At 43.6% G+C, this 21,273-nt stretch overlaps 1 protein-coding gene across 1 annotated transcript; it reads left to right on the top strand.

Moving 5' to 3' along the window:
- Nucleotides 1–462: 462 nt before the first annotated feature.
- Nucleotides 463–21,266, top strand: il23r (interleukin 23 receptor). The gene is made up of 18 exons (XM_029632833.2): nucleotides 463–584; nucleotides 1,069–1,119; nucleotides 2,523–2,603; nucleotides 4,038–4,185; nucleotides 4,374–4,546; nucleotides 4,752–4,875; nucleotides 5,377–5,543; nucleotides 6,222–6,358; nucleotides 6,518–6,728; nucleotides 6,937–7,019; nucleotides 7,373–7,580; nucleotides 7,729–7,929; nucleotides 11,791–11,889; nucleotides 12,071–12,229; nucleotides 14,878–15,006; nucleotides 15,329–15,416; nucleotides 15,786–15,876; nucleotides 20,284–21,266. The coding sequence occupies exons 3-18, from the start codon at nucleotides 2,549–2,551 to the stop codon at nucleotides 20,875–20,877; spliced, it is 2,667 nt and encodes an 888-aa protein (XP_029488693.2). The 5' UTR covers nucleotides 463–584; nucleotides 1,069–1,119; nucleotides 2,523–2,548; the 3' UTR covers nucleotides 20,878–21,266.
- The last annotated feature ends 7 nt before the right edge of the window (nucleotides 21,267–21,273 follow it).

Below are 21,273 nucleotides of genomic sequence, written 5' to 3'. Positions count from 1 at the left end.
AAATACCACCGACACGAACATCTTCACATTATAAAATGACTCCACTGACAACTATAGGGCAAAACGTCAAAAACGTCATCACTTATGACCTTTTTAATCTGAACATGGACTGTTTGAAGAGTTTTATCTCAATTTTTGTGATCTGTTCTGGTTGGATTTCCCCTCCAGCCCTTTGATGATGGAGATGGAAACTGACTGGGGTAAAGAAATCAGAAATCTAGAGCAACACGACCGAGCTTCCAGCTCTCACACACGTACACTTTTCATTCACACTCTTCTCAACACACACACATGCTCGTCACAATGGGAGAGGCACATGTATAGCTTCCTAATCAATATCTGTTATATTTGGAAGCCTCACACACACACACACACACACACACACACACACACACACACACACACACACACACACACACACACACACACACACACACACACACACACACACACACACACACACACACACACACACACACACACACACGTATACTGTAGTAATTCCATTTTCGATCTATGGTCTCTATAGAATGCATTTGGGACACCATGTGTGGAGTATGCACCTCTGATGAGGAGATGGGACTGTGAGTAGTGCATTGGATTTAACTTGACCAGCATGCAGGGTTGGTGGGGTTTTCACTTTTCAATTGATTCCATTGTAGCAAACAAACTAGATCAAATATACCATTAAACACACCATAAAATTGCATAACATGGCAGCACTTAATTATTGCAGCCATAACAACAATGATATGCAGGAATATAGTCTACTTTGTAATCTGCTAACAACACATTTAGTGAAAACAGGTATTGAGGACACCGACCTCTGAGTTAGCTGAGTAAACAGAACCGCTGTGGTTCCTTAAGTGGGGCAAAGTAACATACAAAGCTTCTCATAAAATACCTCAGATCTAGGTCATTGCCTCCTTTAAAGAAGTTTCAACACCAAGTATAAGAACAAAGATGACAAAAACATCTTGAAAACAAGTCGTCAGTAAATGACGGTTTAGTAATACCTGGAATATGCTGAATGTTAATTTTTATTTTACTTTTTGACATAATCCACAGATGTGTTATCAGTCCTCTTCAAAGAAGGGATGTGGACACTTTAACATGCTGGTGAGTAACAGTCATCCAAATTTCTTTATCTTGACATTATACCAATACAAAAAACTAGAGAGATCTGGGCAAATAGAAGACTGAAGGAGGTAGACAGACGAAGTGTCATTGTATTACTATTTCAACATGTTGCTTTCTTATTATGTACTTCATGACTTATCCTAAGGTGACTTTAAGAATGTGTTAGGATTTATGTTCTAAAATCATGTGCATACAAAGGTCAAGTTTAAAAAGGTCACATATCTCATGTGTGCAGTTCATGTGCAGACACTGTGATAAATAAAGTTGAAGTCTGAAGTTTACATACACCTTAGCCAAATACATTTCAACTCAGTTTTTCACAATTCCTGACATTTAATCAGAGTAAAAATTCCCTGTCTTAGGTCTGTCAGGATCACCACTTTATTTTAAGAATGTGAAATGGCAGAATAATAGTAGAGAGAATGATTTATTTCAGCTTTTATTTATTTCATCACATTCCCAGTGGGTCAGAAGTTTACATACACTCAATTAGTATTTGCTAGCATTGCCTTTAAATTGTTTAACTTGGGTCAAAAGTTTCGGGTAGCCTTCCACAAACTTCCCACAATACGTTGGGTGAAGTTTGGCCCATTCCTCCTGACAGAGCTGGTGTAACTGAGTCAGGTTTGTAGGCCTCCTTGCTCACACACACTTTTTCAGTTCTGACCACACATTTTCTATAGGATTGAGGTCTTTGTGATGGCCACTCCAATAGCTCCAATACCTTGACTTTGTTGTCCTTAAGCCATTTTTCCACAACTTTGGAAGTATGCTTGGATCATTGTCCATTTGGAAGGTATAGATAATTTTGTACCTGTTCCTCCAGCATCTTCACAAGGTCCTTCACTGTTGTTCAGGGATTGATTTGGAATTGTGATACAGTGAATTATAAGTGAAATAATCTGTCTGTAAACAATGCATAAAGTAGATGTCCTAACCGACTTGCCAAAACTATAGTTTGTTAACAAGAAATTTGTGGAGTGGTTGAAAAACTAGGTTTAATGACTCCAACCTCAGTGTATGTAAACTTCCGACTTCAACTGTATATATCTGTCATGTATCCTATTCCACTCACTTAGCTATCACGATTTGAACGAATTCATCTACTGTATACAGACATTTCTAACAGGAAGAGCATGGCCAGATCTTGTCTCTCTCTTGGCAAAAACATAACTAGTGCTAAAATGAGCTCAAACATATCAACTAATATGTTCAGTACTCAACATTTCATTGCTCTTATTAATAACATATAATTCTGGCATTGAGATCAGGTTGGTTATTTTTTATATATGAGGCTACAGTTGTGTGTGGCCAATTTGATCTATCATCACAATCAAGATCAAATGTTCAGCTGAAAAGGATTTGTGCTAATGTGTCTGTAGACACGGAGATCCAGAGAACAGGTGAGATGAGTCTCTTCAGAACCATTTGGAGGACTACCGTCATATTTCTCTTGTACAGATGTAAGTGATTCCTGTATTTTTGTAATATGGAAATAAATAATGTTGTGCATTACATTTTACATTCCAATAAATATTTAGTTGAACATTGTTTAGTATTGCTTAACATTCCAGAGTTGGTTCATTCCTCTCTAGAGAGAACTGCCCGTGACATCACAATGCGGTGCATTCGGAAAGTATTCAGACCCCTTGTATTTTTCCATATTTTGTTACATTACAGCTTTATTCTAAAGTGATTAAATTGTTTCCCCCCCTCATTAATCTACACAAAATACCCCATAATGAAAAAACATTTTTGAAATGTTTTGCTAATTTAAAAAACAACAAATGACATATCATATTTACATAAGTATTCAGACCCTTTTACTCAGCACTTTGTTGAAGCACTTTTGCCAGCGATTACAGCCTTGAGTCTTCTTGGGTACAAGCTTGGCACACCTGATTTGGGGAATTCTCCCATTCTTCTCTGCAGATCCTCTCAAGCTATGTCAGGTTGGATGGGGAGCGTCGCTGCACAGCTATTTTCAGGTCTTTCCAGAGATGTTTGATCGGGTTCAAGTCCGTGCTCTGGCTGGGCCACTCAAGGACATTCAGAGACTTGTCCAGAAGCCACTCCTGCGTTGTCTTGGCTGTGTGCTTAGGGTCGTTGTCCTGTTGGAAGTTGAACCTTCACCACAGTCTGAGGTCCTGAGTGTTCTAGAGCAGGTTTTCATCAAGGATCTCTCCGTACTTTGCTCCATTCATCTTTCCCTCGATCCTAACTAGTCTCCCAGTCCCTGCCGCTGAAAAACATGCCCACGGCATGCTGATGCCACCACCATGCTTCACCGTAGGAGCGGTGCATTCAGGCCAAAGAGTTCAATCTTGATTTCATCAGACCATTGAATCTTGTTTCTCATGGTCTGAGAGTCCTTTAGGTGCCTTTTGGCAACTCCAAGAGGGCTGTCATGTGCCTTTTACTAAGGAGTGGCCTCAGTCTGGACACTCTACCATAGAGGCCTGATTGGTGGAGTTCTGCACAGATGGTTGTCCTTCTGGAATGTTCTCCCATTTCCACAGAGGAACTCTGGAGCTCTGTCAGAGTGACCATTCAGTTATTGGTCACCTCCCTGACCAAGGCCCTTCTCCTCCGATTGCTCAGTTTGGCTGAGCGGTCAGCTCTAGGAAGAGTGTTGGTGGTGTGGATTTTGCTCTGAAATGCACTGTCAACTGTGGAACCTTATGTAGACAGGTGTGTGCTCAATGTTGAGTCTCATAGCAAAGGGTCTGAATACTTATGTAAACATTTTTTGGGGGGTATTGTGTGTAGATTGATGAGGATAAAATAGTATTTAATACATTTTAGGATAAGGCTGTAACTTAACAAAATGTGGAAAAATCAAGGGGTCTGAATACTTTCCGAATGTACTGCATGTAACCTGTTGTGTTTGTGGACAGGTACATTCCAGGTTCCAGCCAACCCCTTAGGTCCGAGAATGGGTATCATCTGTCAGGGGTCTGTGACTGTAGAACCTGGGCCACTCTTTCGCATGGGTTCCAACCTTACAGTGTACTGCACAACCACAAAGCCCAACTGTGGCCAGAGGTCTGTCTGTCGGTCGATCGGTCGGTAGATAGATAGATAGATAGATAGATAGATAGGTGTCAATCGGTTAGTGTTTGTCTGCCTGCCTGCCTATATGTTTGTATATAGAGAGGAAGGAGAGAGACATAATGAAGATAAGGGAACAGAGAGAGACATTTTGTAGTATTGAAACCTCTTTGTGTTGTCAGTTTATCTGTGGAACTGAATGGGCAGGACCAGACGGCACTAGAGATCTTGAACTGTTCCACTGTCCGGCTGAGACTGACTAACCTCCGCACACCAAACTCCATTCTGGTCTGTAGGCTGCGGCAAACAGATGGACGCATACAGACTGTTTGTGGGCTAGACCTACACACTGGATGTACGTCTACTTTAGATTCTGGATGTTATCTTTGCAGTGTTGTTTCCTCTCTGGCTGGTTGTTGTTGCAGCAAATTAGCATTACTTCTCACTTGACCAATTCTGGACTCTTATGAAATAGTAAAACAAATATTTTAGATGTTATTCAGAGCAATTGCTAGACCATGTAAGGGTGTGCTGTATACTATTGCTCTACTTCCCTGCAGACCCTCCTGATGAGCCCAGTGGTATAGCCTGCCAGGTTTCCAGGGACTCAGAGGAGATCACCTGTAGCTGGAGCAGAGGACGGGAAACACACCTGGTCACAACCTACAATGTCTCAGTCAGAAGGTGAGCAGGGTGATGAGCCCTGTGGTGTGGTAAAGTCTGCTCACTGTATTTTCCTCCACCTTGGGCTAGGGTTACCACATCAGAAATATATTGTGAATAGATGTGTAGCTACACTCTTAGACAAAAGGGTTCCAAAAGGATTATTCAGCTGTCCCCATAGGATAACCCTTTTTGTTTCCAGGTAAGAAACCTTTTTGGTTCCAGGTAGAACACTCTGAGGAAAGAATTCTACATTGAACCCAAAACGGTTCTACTTGGAACCAAAAGGGTTCAAGCTGGATTCAACACGGGTTCTTCAAATAATTATCTTATGGGGACAGCCAAATAAACTTTTTAGGTTCTAGATAGCACCTTTTTTTCTAACAGTGTAGTATACACAAAATCAACCTTTTATATACGTGGCTTAAGCACTTAAACAGAATAATTAACAGATTCAAGGCAAGGAAAGCTTTTTCCCATTTGTCCTTCTCTGGAAAAGTAATGTGACTTGCTTATCCACAGTGTGAACAGAGCCCAGGTGTTTCACCGTGGGATCCAGGGTACTGGTGTGTTCAGTATTCCACGGTTGGAGCTGGATGAGAATGAACAGTTCCAGCTGAGTATAAGAGCTCACAACCACCTGGGAACATCACTGTCCCAACCCTTCAACTTCTCTGTCAATGATGTAGGTAGGTTCATGTCTCTGAATACATACATACATACATACATACATACATACATACATACATACATACACACACACACACACACACACACACACACACACACACACACACACACACACACACACACACACACACACACACACACACACACACACACACACACACATACATACATACATACATACATACATACATACATACATACATACATACATACATACATACATACATACATACATACATACATACATACAAAAACAAAATCCTTGTAAATATATACATAATGTTCTCTCATATCTGAAAATGTTTATGGGTTTTGCATGTGAAGTAATTACTCATCCTATAACTTGTTAATTACTCATCCTGTAACTTGTTAATTACTCATCCTGTAACTTGTTAATTACTCATCCTGTAACTTGTTAATTACTCATCCTGTAACTTGTTCCTTTTAAGGACATCTTGCTGTGAAATCCTCTGATATGGTTTGAGTTTGACATTGTTTTCAAAGGATCGGCTTCCTGCATGTATTGTCTCTATGTGCTGATTAATACCAGGACTGTCAATGTTAATAAACCGTCAATGAACAGGACATTGGGGCATAACAACTATTAAATGATGAGAACATCCCATTAAGCCCATCTAGGTTTTGTATTTTACCTGATGTGTCTCTTGGCATTGCAGTGATACCAGACACCCCTCAGATCATGAAGCTGGAATTTTGGAGTGGCTCCAGGGCGGCTGTATTGCACTGGAACTGCTCTGAATACCCCAAACCTTTAAGACCCCACATCAGGCTCAGAACAGGCAATGGCTCCTGGGTGAGTTATGTTATATTGTCGTCATCAACATCCCCATTCCTCACCTTGGTTGCATCTAAATGTTCCAATACTGTACATGCACTCTCACAGTTGGACTAATACAAGAATAAAGAGAAGAAGTATGAGTGAATGCCATTATCTGTTGGTGTTTTTGTGCAGCTGGAGCTACACTTGGATCCTAGCAGAGGCCTGGTCAAGGTGGAGGGCCTGAAGCCCATGATGCAGTATGAGTTCCAGATCAGAGTCTGTTTCTCCATAGAGAGGCCAACCTCTACAGAGAGGCCCACCCCTGCGCTCAGGCCCTCCTCCCCCCAAAGGCCCCTCTGCAGTAGATGGAGCCCATCAGCTAGTAAAACAAGCCCAGGCATAGGTAAGCCCAGAGCCCAGCATGTTTTTTAAATAATGCACGTTTCAGAGAGAGCCTGTTCACACATTACAGTGAGGGTTGGAAGACACTGACAACAGATTATTTTGACAGTGTTGTGGAAGTTGTCTAAATAAAAAGTCTAAATGTAGATATTTTTACTAACCTGTAAAGTGTTGTCATCAGAGTAACTTGTTCTCCTTTATGTTTTCAGCCCCCACTAGAGAGCTGGATGTCTGGAGGGTGTTGGGTATCCCTGGGGTGGATGGGGTTCAGAATGTGACAGTACTATGGAAGGTATCTGCAGAAACACTATCAGTTTTGATTGGTTGGTTAGCACGCCTAGCAACAAAAAGCTGTTCTTTGACCCCAAGAACTTTAAAGAAGATCAAATAGCATACCATGGTGGACTATTGGTGTTAATTATATTGTTTGAGGTTGTGATTTTTCAATGGTGTTCTGTAGAGCTTTAATCCTTAAATTTTGTTTGGATGATAAACTTGGATAATACTACATGGAAAGGATATCTTTATCTATTTATCTCTCTGTCTCACCTCTCTCTGTCTCATCTCTCTCTGTCTCACCTCTCTCCGTCTCACCTTTCCTCTTTTCTTCCCTCTCTCCATCTGTTCCCTCCCATCTCTCCTCAGCCCCTGTCTCCAGGTGATTATAGTGGTCATGTGTTGAGGTATGAGCTGGTCTACCTGCATGAGGGTCAGAGACAGGAGGAGGTCACGTATCCTGCTGGTGTCACCCAGTGTTCTGTCCAGGTGTCACCTGGGGTTCAGGAGTTGTTTGTAAGGGCTGTCACCTCCTACGGGACATCTCCACCTGCTACCATACAGCTCAAACACACAGGTGAGAAAATATACTTGCTACCATACAGCTCACACACACAGGTGAGAAGATACACCTGCTACTACACACCTCCCAGACACAGGTTTACTTGTTTTTCACTTAAGTAATTGTGATATGATGAACACCAACCATATTCTTTGTATTACAGGTGTGTCTGGGCCTGTTCTGAGAAGCCTCAGTCCGGCAAATGTAGAAGGAGGGGATGTAGTTGCCCTGTCCTGGTCACGGGATGGATCGAGTGGGGCTGAAGCGGAGGTACTGTTGGGCTTTTTGGTGGAGTGGAAGAGTCAACATCAGGAACTGGGCTGGCAGAGAGTGGCCAGGGAGAGAAACACAACACTCATCACAGGTAAGTACATAAGTCAGAAACACAGACACATTTCTGACCGTGTCTTTGTATACAAACTGCTGCTGATTCTGACAATGCATGTGATGAGGCAATGCTCATCATCAACCACAAGAGGTAGCTAGTGGAGAGAATTGACTATTTTGGACTACTGAGATAGACTCATCAAATCAAATCAAATGTTATTAGTTACATGCGCCGAATACAACAGGTGTAGACCTAACTTACAAACCTCTAACCAAAAATGCAGTTAAAATGAATAAGAATAAGAAATAAAAGTAACAAGTAATTAAAGAGCAGCAGTAAAATAACAATAGCGAGGCTATATACAGGGAGGTACCAGTACAGAGTCAATGTGCGGGGGCACCGGTTAGTCAAGGTAATTGAGGTAATATGTACATGTAGGTAGAGTTTTCAAAGTGACTATGCATAGCATAGATGATAACAACAGAGAGTAGCAGTGGTGTAAAAGAGAGAGGGGGGGTTGGGCAATGCAAATAGCCTGGGTAGCCATTTGATTAGATGTTCAGGAGTCTTATGGCTTGGGGGTAGAAGCTGTTTTGAAGCCTCTTGGACCTAGACGTGGTGCTCTGGTACCGCTTGCCATGCGGTAGCAGAGAGAACAGTCTATGACTAGGGTGGCTGGAGTCCTTGACAATTTTTAGGGCCTTCCTCTGTCACCGCCTGGTATAGAGGTCCTGGATGGCAGGAAGCTTGGCCCCAGTGATGTACTGGGCCGTACGCACTTGCCCTCGTTAGTGCCTTGCTGTCTGAGGCCGAGCAGTTGCCATAACAGGCAGTGATGCTCTCGATGGTGCAGCTGTAGAACCTTTCGAGGATCTGAGGACCCATGCCAAGTCTTTTCAGTCTCCTGAGGGGAATAGGTTTTGTCATGCCCTCTTCACGACTGCCTTGGTGTGCTTGGACCATGTTAGTTTGTTGGTGAAGTGGACACCAAGGAACTTGAAGCTCTCAACCTGCTCCACTATAGCCCCGTCGATGAGAATGGGGGTAGCTCGGTCCTCTTTTTCCTGTAGTCCACAATTATCTCCTTTGTCTTGAGAGGTTGTTGTCCTGGCACCACATGGCCAGGTCTCTGACCACCTCCCTATAGGCCGTCCCGTCGTTTTCAGTGATCAGGCCTACCACTGTTGTGGCATCGGCAAACTTAATTATGGTGTTGGAGTCGTGCCTGACCGTGCAGTCATGAATGAACAGGGAGTACTGGAGGGGACTGAGCACAGGGGCCCCTGTGTTGAGGATCAGCGTGGCGGATGCGTTGTTACCTACCCTTACCACCTGGGGGTGTCCTGTCAGGAAGTCCAGGATCCAATTGCAGAGGGAGGTCCCAGGGTCCTTAGCTTATTGATGAGCTTTGAGGGTACTATGGTGTTGAACGCTGAACTGTAGTCAATGAATAGCATTCTCACATAGGTGTTCCTTTTGTCCAGGTGGGAAAGGGCAGTGTGGAGTGCAATAGGGATTACATCATCTGTGGATCTGTTAGGGTGGTATGCAAATTGGAGTGGGTCTAGGGTTTCTGGGATAGTGGAGTTGATGTGAGCCATGACCAGTCTTTCAAAGCACTTCATGGCTACAGACATGAGTGCTACGGGTCGGTTGTAACGGGTCGGCTCCGCTACAAGACCATGGTGCTTGCCTACGGAGCTGTGAGGGGAACGGCACCTCAGTACCTCCAGGCTCTGATCAGGCCCTACACCCAAACAAGGGCACTGCGTTCATCCACCTCTGGCCTGCTCGCCTCCCTACCACTGAGGAAGTACAGTTCCCGCTCAGCCCAGTCAAAACTGTTCGCTGCTCTGGCCCCCCAATGGTGGAACAAACTCCCTCACGACGCCAGGACAGCGGAGACACCTGAAACCCCACCTCTTTAAGGAATACCTAGGATAGGATAAAGTAATCCTTCTCACCCCCCCCCCCTTAAAAGATTTAGATGCACTATTGTAAAGTGGCTGTTCCACTGGATGTCATAAGGTGAAAGCACCAATTTGTAAGTCGCTCTGGATAAGAGCGTCTGCTAAATGACTTAAATGTAATGTAATGTAATGTAAATGTTGTAATGATTCTCCTCTTCGTCTGAGGAAGAGTAGTCAAGATTGGACCAACATGCAGCGTGGTAAGTGTCCATGTTAATATTTTAATATAACAGAACACGCAACAAAAATAACAACGAGAATGTAAGAAACGAAACAGTCCTGTCAGGTGAAACAACATAAAACATAAAACAACTACCCACAAACACAGGTGGGAACAGGCTACCTAAGTATGGTTCTCAATCAGAGACAACGGTTGACAGCTGCCTCTGATTGGGAACCATACCAGGCCAAACACAAAGAAGTACAAAACCGAGAACAAAACATAGAATGCCCACCCCAACTCACACCCTGACCTAACAAAATAGAGACATAAAACAGGAACTTAGGTCAGGACGTGACATCGGTAGTCATTTAGGCAGGTCCTGAATTGACGCTTTACCTATTTGATGATTCATCGGAGGGCATAGTGGGATTTATTATAAGCTTCCGGGTTAGAGTCCCGCTCCTTGAAAGTGGCGGTTCTAGCCTTTAGCTCAGTGCGGATGTTGCCTGTAATCCATGGCTTCTGGTTGGGGTATGTACGTTCGGTCACTGTGGGGACAACGGCATTGATACACTTATTGATGAAGCCAGTGACTGATGTGGTGTACTCCTCAATGCCATCTGAAGAATCCCGGAACATATTCCAGTTAGTCTATGCTAGCAAAACAGTCCTGTAGCTTAGCATCTGCATCATCTGACCACTTGTTTATTGACTGAGTCACTGGTGTTTCCTGCTTTAATTTGTGCTTGTAAGCGGGAATCAGGAGGATAGAATTATGGTCAGATTTGCCAAATGGAGGGCGAGGGAGAGCTTTGTATACGTCTCTGTGTGTGGAGTAAAGGTGGTCCAGAGTTTTTTTCCCTCTGGTTGCACATTTAATGTGCTGATGGAAATTTGGTAAGACGGATTAAAGTTTCCCTGCATTAAAGTCCTCGGCCACTAGGAGCGTCGTCTCTGGGTGAGTGTTTTCCTGTTTGCTAATGGCAGAATACAGCTCATTGAGTGCGGTCTTAGTGCCAGCATCGGTCTGTGGTTGTATGTAGACAGGTAGATAGTGTGGTAGATAGTGTGGTCTACAGCTTATCATGAGATACTCTACCTCAGGCGAGCAGATCCTCGAGACTTTTAGATATCGTGCACCAGCTGTTATTTACAAAAATACATAGTCCGCCACCCCTTGTCTTACCAGACGCCGCTGCTCTATCCTGCCAGTGCAGCGTATAACCAGCCAGCTGTATGTGGATAATGTCGTCGTTCAGCCACGACTCCGTGAAGCATAAGATATTACAGTTTTTAATGTTCTGTTGGTAGTTTAATCTTCCGCACAGGTCATCAATTTTATTTTCCAAAGATTGCACATTTGCTAGCAGAATGGAAGGCAGTGGGGGTTTATTCGATCGCTTACGAATTCTCAGAAGGCAGCCCGACCTCCGGCTCCTTTTTCTCCGCCTTCTCTTCACATAAATGACGGGGATCTAGGCCTGTATGTCAGTATGCAGTATGTCATTCATGTTGGGCTCGTCAGACTCGTTAAAGGAACAAAAGATTCTGCCAGTTTGTGGTGAGTAATCACTGTTCTGATGTCCAGAAGATATTTTCAGTCATAAGAGACGGTAGCAGCAACATTATGTACAAAATACATTTCAAAAATAAGTTACAAACAACGCAAATAAACAAACAAATGCAATTGGTCAGGAACACGTAAAACGTCAGCCTTCTCTGGCACCATCTTATTTATGTATTATATGGTGTGTTTTGTTTCAGGTCTGACGCCGGGAGTGAGGTATAATGTGTCTCTGTATGCTGACACTACATGGGGTGTGTCCAACCCCTCATCTGGCCTGGTTTATTCCAGAGAAGATAGTAGGTTTACATGATTAGGAATTTGTGAAGTTATCCCTCATGTAAAATAACACATTGTGTTGTGGTATTACTTTGCACTGCTGTTTCGTTACTATCCCATTATATAAAGTAAACATAATGAGCTGTGGATTGTTCTTATTCTCCAGTGACAGTGTTCCCTGACTCCCTGTCTGTATTTAAGAACCTGCGTCGGTACCGAAGGTGTCAGTGTTGGCCCGTGAAACCAGTCGGGTTCTGATCCAATGGGAGGAGCTACCAGAGGACCAACAGAGAGGCTTCCTAACACACTACAACATCTACCTCAAGACACTGGACTCTGACACAGATCAGAATCAGAGGGGTGAGAGGATTGGAGTGTGTGTGTTGTAGTGTATGCATTATCAATATGTATATGTGTGTGCATTTTCGGTATGTCTAAGGTGTTCTGCGCATACTCCAGTATTACAATGGAAAAAACATGTCACCTAAAAATGAATCTCGCCCACCAGCCGGCTCTCTCTCTCTGTCGCCAGCAATTCGTGCCTGGGGACGGGGTTACCTAGAAATCAACCTAGTGTCATTTCTTTGATTCGCACGCCTCACAAACCCACAGCTGAGAGAGCTGACACAGAGCTGAGACAGGGCTTTCCACCCTTTCACCACACAGAGAAAGACAACACCCCTCTCCTTAGTTCCAGTAATCTGTCTCTCTGAATCACACTGAATTAAACTGTACTGTACATCAGATGTAGAGGGATTAGACTGTGATATTATTAAGTACATCTCAAGAAGCTTCAGGAAGTATGGACCAAATGGACCTCCTCTCAGTCAATGGAAGAGAATGGATGTCTTGTTTGTTTGTATTAGTTAGTCTCAGTTAGCTACAGTGTGCAGTTTCAGGACTTGGTGCTTCAGAGAATCAGAAGTTATTCTTAAACACCACAGCAGGATGTGGTTGTGTGCACATGCATATCCGACGCTAAAGTCAGACCTGAGTTGTTACCCAACATGCACCACTCCCGTTTGTGGACCCCTATACTGGTGCGGAAAGCAGCTAGAACAACTACTTTTCACCCTGTCCCTGTAGTGTAATGACTTGGTGTGATGAAAGCTGTGTGCAATACTGTAGTTTAACTGTTGTTGTCCTGGCTGTAACAACATGTTGTAGGGAATCTACAGAACCAGTCAAAAGTTTGGACACACCAACTCATTCAACGGGTTTTCTTTATTTTCACTATTTTCTACATTGTAGAATACTAGGGAAGACATCAAAACTATGAAATAACACATTCATGTCATAACCAAAAAAGTGTTAAATCAATCAAAATACATTTAGATTTTAGATTCTTTAAAGTAGCCATCCTTTGCCTTGATGACAGCTTTGCACACTCTTGGCATTCTCTCAACAAGCTTCACCTGGAATGAGTTCCCACATATGTTGAGCACTTGTTGGCTACTTTTCCTTCACTCTGCGGTTCAACTCATCCCAAACCACATCAATTGGGTTGAGGTCGGGTGATTGGGGAGGCCAGGTCATCTGATTCAGCACTCCATCACTCATCTTCTTGGTAAATTAGCCCTTACACAGCCTGAAGGTGTGTTGGGTCATTGTCCTGTTGAAAAACAAATGATGGTCCCACAAAGCGCAAACCAGATGGGATGGCGTATTGCAGCAGAATGTTGTGGTAGCCATGCTGGTTAAGTGTGCCTTGAATTCTAAATAAATCACTGACAATGTCACCAGCAAAGCACCCCCACACCATCACACCTCCTCCGCCATGCTTCACGGTGGGAACCACACATGCCGAGATAATCCGTTCACCTAATCTGCTTCTCACAAAGACACGGCGGTTGGAACCAAAAATTGTGACTTTTCTTCTTATTGGTGTCCATTAGAAGTGGTTTCTTTGCAGCAATTTGACCATGAAAGCCTGATTCATGCAGTCTCCTCTGAACAGTTGATGTTGAAATGTGTCTGTTACTTTCTTTATCTGGGCTGCAATTTCTTATCTGGGCTGCAATTTCTGAGGATGGTAACTTATTCTCTGCAGCAGAGGTAACTCTGGGTCTTCCTTTCCTGTGGTGGTCCTCATGAGAGCCAGTTTCATCATAGCTCTTGATGGTTTTTGCGACTATACTTGAAGAAACTTTCAAAGTTATTGAATTTTAGGTGACTACCTCATGAAGCTGGTTGAGAGAATAGTGTGCAAAGCTGTCATCAATGGAAAGGGTGGCTACTTTGGAGAATCTCAAATATATTTTGATTTGTTTAACACTTTCTTGGTTACTACATGATTCCATATGTGTTATTTCATAGTTTTGATGTCTTCAGTATTATTCTACAATGTAGAAATTAGTAAAAAAATAAATAAAAACCCTGGAATCAGTAGGTGTGTCTCAACTTCTGACTGGTACTGTATGTTAGGGGGTCATCTTGTCTGCTCTTTTGTGGATATACATTACTTAAACTTACCTACACTTTGTGATAAATGCATTTGTAAAAACATTACATTTAACGTCGGAATCAGCAGTTGAAACAATAACAAAGTATTCTCCCGCCGTTTTCAGAAAAAAGCTGAGAAATGGGGCTGGAGAAGTTTAACCAAATTCATAGACAGAGCTATGGATGCAAGGACTGACCATCCATGATATCAAAATTAGAGTTATAACCATGTTTTCAGGCTATATAGTGTTTATGTCAATTTACTTTGTTTACAAACATTGGAATAAACCAAGCTTATATTTTGGGTTCTGACAGGGTACGACAGTTGAACTGGGACCATGAGGCATTTGCTGCAGAATGTTATATTCCTGAAGTTATACTCTTCAGGAATCAATGGGTACAATAAAAAAAAAAAAAAATGGATGAAGTATCTGCTGATTTCCCCTTTAATTGAGTTGGTGATTGATTGATAGGTTGATTGATTCATTGATTGTGTGCATGGTGAAATGCTATATATCTCTGGTCCGCCGTCTTCTCTCCAGTGACTGTATCAGTGTCCATTACAGTGTCAGGGCCCAGTCAGAGGTGGCTGGAATGTCCTGAGGGGGCCGTGGCCCTCAGAGTGTCTGCCTCCACGGCTGCAGGGGAAGGACCACAGGGGGAGTGGCTACTCTCGCACTCTCCAGTCACTGCAGGTCAGTCACATTCACTACCATGGCCATGTTCCAAACTTACTCACAACAACTCACTCCCTCCCTCAGCTCTGCAGATCAGAAACATTCACAACTAGCCTTGTACGGACATCCTGATCTCGCAAGCTTGCATTCTTATTTGCTAGAATGTAAGCTTGCAAGATCAGGATTGTCGAAGAGGCTAATTCACAACCATGGCCACGTTCAAAACCAATCACGCCTTCTCTTCACTCTGTTCCAAACACATTATGATTGCCTCTCTGATGTCTTAACCTGTTCTTACAGTGTGCTGTCGTTTACTAACATGTACCCTGTTCTTCTCTAGTTGGGTTGGTGGCTGGCATGTCGCTCGTGGCAACCATTGTCATGGTGATAGTGGCGAACCTGATGTGTTGGAGCTGTGTGAGGAAAAGGTACCAAGCTGGTGGCGCTTGCGTTTATAATCCTGTTTCAGCTGTTTATGCTTTAGTTGACGTGGTAACAGACAGTGTATACTTTCTGGTACTTACTTTCAAAAGAAGTACTGTACTCTTTCTGTTTTTAAGTTTACCGTGCTATTGAGGTTGACATTTTTGACTGTGGTGAACAATGGGGTTAACACATCTGTTTGCATGTGATATTTACTGCATGCACTGTAATGCACTGTGTTGCCTAAAGAGCTGAGAAAAACTGGTCACAACAACACTATCACATAACAATAGAACCCCAATATAAGACTAAGTGATCAACAGCAAACAAGCAGTAAACAACCCAGCTCATTATGAGACTTCCATTCCCTGCAGGATCAAACAGACATGTTTATCCCTGGGTCCTGTCTGGCTTTCTGAGAACCTCCCCAAGCCTGGAAACAGCAATGCTATCAGACTACTGAAGGTAATCTACTAACAGAAAAATTGTGTCTTCACCTCCCTGTCTACATTTTCAGAATGCAATATGAATGCATCTATATCATTCAGAATGAAAGATAAACACATCTACATCTTTCAGAATGCAATATAAATGCAGTGCAACCTTTGATGTTATTGATCATAAATTTGTATTTAAAAAATGCACTTTCTATGGCTTCACATCACCTGACATCACATGGTTGGATAGTTATTTATCCAACAGAAACCAGAGAGTGTTCTTCAATGGAAGCTTCTCTAACATCAGATATGTACAGTTCGGTGTCCCTCAGGGCAGTCTCCTTGGGCCATTACTCTTTTCAATTTTTACAAATGTTTTGCCACTGGTCTTACACAAAGCTAAAATAACTATGTTGTGGAGGATTCCACAATCTACATGCCAGCACCTAAAGCTAGTGAGTTTGCAGGAGTTACAGTCAGTATCCGAATGGGTGATTAATAATAAACTGGTCTTAAATACACTGCTCAAAAAAATAAAGTGAACACTAAAATAACACATCCTAGATCTGAATGAATGAAATATTCTTATTAAATACTTTTTTCTTAACATAGTTGAATGTGCTAACAACAAAATCACACAAATTATCAATGGAAATCAAATTTATCAACCCATGGAGGTCTGGATTTGGAGTCACACTCAAAATTAAAGTGGAAAACCACACTACAGGCTGATCCAACTTTGATGTAATGTCCTTAAAACAAGTCCAAATGAGGCTCAGTAGTGTGTGTGGCCTCCACGTGCCTGTATGACCTCCCTACAATGCCTGGGCATGCTCCTGATGAGGTGGCGGATGGTCTCCTGAGGGATTTCCTCCCAGACCTGGACTAAAGCATCCGCCAACTCCTGGACAGTCTGTGGTGCAATGTGGCGTTGGTGGATGGAGCGAGACATGATGTCCCAGATGTGCTCAATTGGATTCAGGTCTGGGGAACGGGCGGGCCAGTCCATAGCATCAATGCCTTCCTCTTGCAGGAACTGCTGACACACTCCAGCCACATGAGGTCTAGCATTGTCTTGCATTAGGAGGAACCCAGGCCCAACCGCACCAGCATATGGTCTCACAAGGGGTTTGAGGATCTCATCTCGGTACCTAATGGCAGTCAGGCTACCTCTGGCGAGCACATGGAGGGCTGTGCGGCCCCGCAAAGAAATGCCACCCCACACCATGACTGACCCACCGCCAAACCGGTCATGCTGGAGGATGTTGCAGGCAGCAGAATGTTCTCCACGGCGTCTCCAGACTGTCACATGTGTCACGTGCTCAGTGTGAACCTGCTTTGATCTGTGAAGAGCACAGGGCGCCAGTGGCGAATTTCCCAATCTTGGTGTTCTCTGGCAAATGAAAAACGTCCTGCTCGGTGTTGGGCTGTAAGCACAACCCCCACCTATGGACGTCGGGCCCTCATACCACCCTCATGGAGTCTGTTTCTGACCGTTTGAGCAGACACATGCACATTTGTGGCCTGCTGGAGGTCATTTTGCAGGGCTCTGGCAGTGCTCCTCCTGCTCCTCCTTGCACAAAGGCGGAGGTAGCGGTCCTACTGCTGGGTTGTTGCCCTCCTACGGCCTCCTCCACGTCTCCTGATGTACTGGCCTGTCTCCTGGTAGCGCCTCCATGCTCTGGACACTACGCTGACAGACACAGCAAACCTTCTTGCCACAGCTCGCATTGATGTGCTATCCTGGATGAGCTGCACTACCTGAGCCACTTGTGTGGGTTGTAGACTCCGTCTCATGCTACCACTAGAGTGAAAGCACCGCCAGCATTCAAAAGTGACCAAAACTTTAGCCAGGAAGCATAGGAACTGAGAAGTGGTCTGTGGTCCCCACCTGGAGAACCACTCCTTTATTGGGGGTGTCTTGCTAATTGCCTATAATTTCCACCTGTTGTCTATTCCATTTGCACAACAGCATGTGAAATTTATTGTCAATCAGTGTTGCTTCCTAAGTGGACAGTTTGATTTCACAGAAGTGTGATTGACTTGGAGTTACATTGTGTTGTTTAAGTGTTCCCTTTATTTTTTTGAGCAGTGTACATCTAAAACTTAAAGCATTGTATTTGGTTCAAAACATTCTCTAAGACCTAAACCTCAACTGGAGTTGTACATAAAGGGGGTGACCATTGCGCAAGTTGAGGAAGCTAAACTCCTAGGTATAACATTGGATGGTTAATTATCATGGTCAAGTCATATTGACAAAGTTGTTGTGAAGATGTGGAGGGGAATGTCTGTTAAAAAAAGATGTGCTCTGCGTTTTTTGACAAATCAATTGTAGTAGTTGTTCAGGCTCTGGTCTTATTACTGTCTGGTAATATGGTCAAGTGCAACAAAGAAATACCTAGCAAAGCTGTAGCTGGTAAAGCTGCACATGTGCGTCAATCTAATTAACATGATAAACAATTCTCCATCAAAATCTACCAGTTTAAGTTAGAGATATCTGTCTTTTGCATGGGGTACATCTCAATCCACCACAACCGCCTATGTTGGCCTTCTGCATCTGCGGTGGAAAGTGGCAGAGCTACAGCGCTGTTTGTCAGACCAGGAGACATCCCAAAAATCAGTATCCTCACGAAAATGTCTGTAGCATTCAAACGGTTTGGCCAATCTAAGGAAAGATGAGACTCTCAGGATGGTGTTGAATGGAAGTATGGAGGTATGGAGGTACAGTACCTTCAGAAAGTATTCAAGCCCCTTGACTTATTCCACATTTTGTTGTGTTACAGGCCTGAATTCAAAATGGATTAAATATATATTTTTTCTCATCCATCTATACACAATACCCCATAATGACAAAGTGAAAACATGTCTAAAAAAATATATATATCTCATTTACATAAGTATACACGCCCCTGAGTCAATACTTTGTAGAAGCACCTTTGGCGGTGATTACAGCTTTGAGTCGTCTTGGGTATGTCTGTATCAGCTTTGCACATCTGGATTTAGGGATTTCCCCCATCCCTCCTTGCAGATTTTCCAAAGCTATGGAGTGGCGGTGAACAGCAATCTTTAAGTCTTTACACAGATTTTCGAATGGGATTCAAGTCTAGGCTTAGGTTGGGCCACTCAAGGACTTTCACATTCTTGTTCTGAAGCCATTTCAGTGTTGCTTGGCTATATGCTTGGGGTCATTGTCCTGTTGGAATGTAAATCTTCACCTCAGTCTAAGGTCGTTTTCACACTTTACCATAGAGGCCTGACTGGTGGAGTGCTGCAGAGATGGTTGTCCTTCTGGAAGGTTCTCCCATCTCCACAGAATAATTCTAGAGCTCTGTCAGAGTGACCATCGGCCTTTCTCCCCTGATTGCTCAGTTTGGCTCGGCGGTCAGCTCATGAAAGACTCTTGGTGTTTCCAAACTTCTTCCATTTAAGAATGATGGAGGCCACTGTGTTCTAGGGGCTCTTCAATGCTTCAGAAATGTTTTTGAATTGAGGCTTTAACACAACAAAATGTGTAATAAGTCAAGGGGTATGAATACTTTCTGAAGGCACGCACAGTTTTATAAAGAGCATTGGAACTCCCTTCTATCTCCAATTACTCAAGTAAACAGCAAAATTACCTTTAAAAACACAGATTAAATAACAACTCATGGAACTGCGGCAGCAGTGAGGGGAAACACCTTTTTATTTGTAGTTTATTGTTTATATAAAAAATGTTGTTGTGTTATTTTTTTTTACCCTAATCTCATGATATCCCATTAGTAGTTACAGTCTTGTCCCATCACTACAACTCCCCTACGGACTCGGGAGAGGCAAAGGTCAAGAGCCATGTGTCCTCTGAAGCATGACCTTGCCAAGCCACACTGCTCGCTCATCCCGGAAGTCAGCCACACCAATGTGTTGGAGGAACAACTTTCAGCTGTCAACCGAGTCAGCTTGCAGGCACCCAGCCCACCACAAGGAGTTGTGTGAGCGCGATGAAATCCCAGCCCGCCAAACCCTCCCCTAACCCAGACGACGCTGGGCCAATTGTGCGCTACCTCCAGGTCAAGGCTGGCTATGACACAGCCTGGGATCGAACCAGGGTCTGTAGTGACGCCTCAAACACTGCGATGCAGTGCGTTAGACCTCTGCCCCACTTGGGAGGCCGTTGTTTTTAAGTTGTATTGTTTGTATCTTTTTGTTGTTGTATTGTTTGTATATCGTTATATAAAAAAATGTGTGTGACTGTTCTTCTCTGTCAGTGTATCAGTGTTTTGTTACTTGTCATGTTTTGTGTTTCTTGTGGACCCCCAGGAAGAGTAGCTGCTGCTTCTGCAAAAGCGAGTGGGGATCGAAATAAACAAATAGAGCCCTGTCATCTAAACCAGGCCTACTAGCTTTCTAAGGCCTTGACTTCTTCACAATAACCTCTGTGTTTTGTATTGTCCTCCTATAGCATGAAGAGCCAGTGGTCCCAGCTTCGTCCTGGTTGTTCACCGTCAGTGACCCACCACTGTCCCCCATTGAGGAGATCCCTCCTGGGGAGAGGGAGGAACTGTACCCCATCATCCACATCGTGCGGCTCCAGGGTGGGGCTAGGGCCGGGGGAGGAGAGGGGACAGGAGAAAGGACAGCAGCACCTCTGGAGAATATCGGATACAAACCCCAGATTACAATCACAGCTCCACGAGACAAGACGGAGAAGAAGGAATACAGGGGACACATTCCCAGCTGTGAGAGAACAGACAGATGCCCTGAGGAGTCTGGAGGACTGCTAGGAGGCTGGCTGTGTGATGTAACAGTAGATTTCTCTGGCATTTCTCCAGGACTGGATCTGAGCTCAATGGGGCGGAACACCTCCCCAAACCCTCCTAAGATAACAAGCCTCTTCTCTGGGGACACGTGGCTGGATGAGAAGGGGTTGGAGGTGGGCCTTGGTTCTCTGGACTCAGTGGCTCTGGAGGACCCAGTCGGCTGTCTGGCTAAGACACTGACCACCGGTTACTTCCCCCAGGCTGCTGACCTCAACACCACTACCTACAACCACTGACAGAGACATCTTTAAAGCATTATCTTCTCCATCCTTCAGTGATGAGAGGAAAGGCATTTTTCTGACCAACTGAACAAGAGTTCCAATGAATGGACTTTTATACCATTCTAGCTAAATTTACAGTCATACTAGTGTTTCAGAATGATGAACGGACTGAAAGGACACATACCTCAATTACATAATATACTATAACAGTGGATTTATAACAATTTCTGCTCGCTGCTATATAAAGATTATGGTTCACTATAAAGAGTCTTTCAGATGATAAATGTGTGCGAACCCATTACACCCCTTTGTTTATCCGATTATGCAGGTTTTACCCACCAGCCAAGCTTCTGGGAGAGCACGATGGTTCTCTTTTGATTTGTTGATAAATGTTTCCCTGTCAATCCCTGT

The sequence above is a fragment of the Oncorhynchus nerka genome, linkage group LG24, assembly GCF_034236695.1.
Source record: "Oncorhynchus nerka isolate Pitt River linkage group LG24, Oner_Uvic_2.0, whole genome shotgun sequence".
Lineage (NCBI taxonomy): Eukaryota > Metazoa > Chordata > Actinopteri > Salmoniformes > Salmonidae > Oncorhynchus > Oncorhynchus nerka.
The sequence above is the reverse complement of the archived record's forward strand: the minus strand, read 5'-3'. Positions and strand labels throughout refer to the sequence as shown.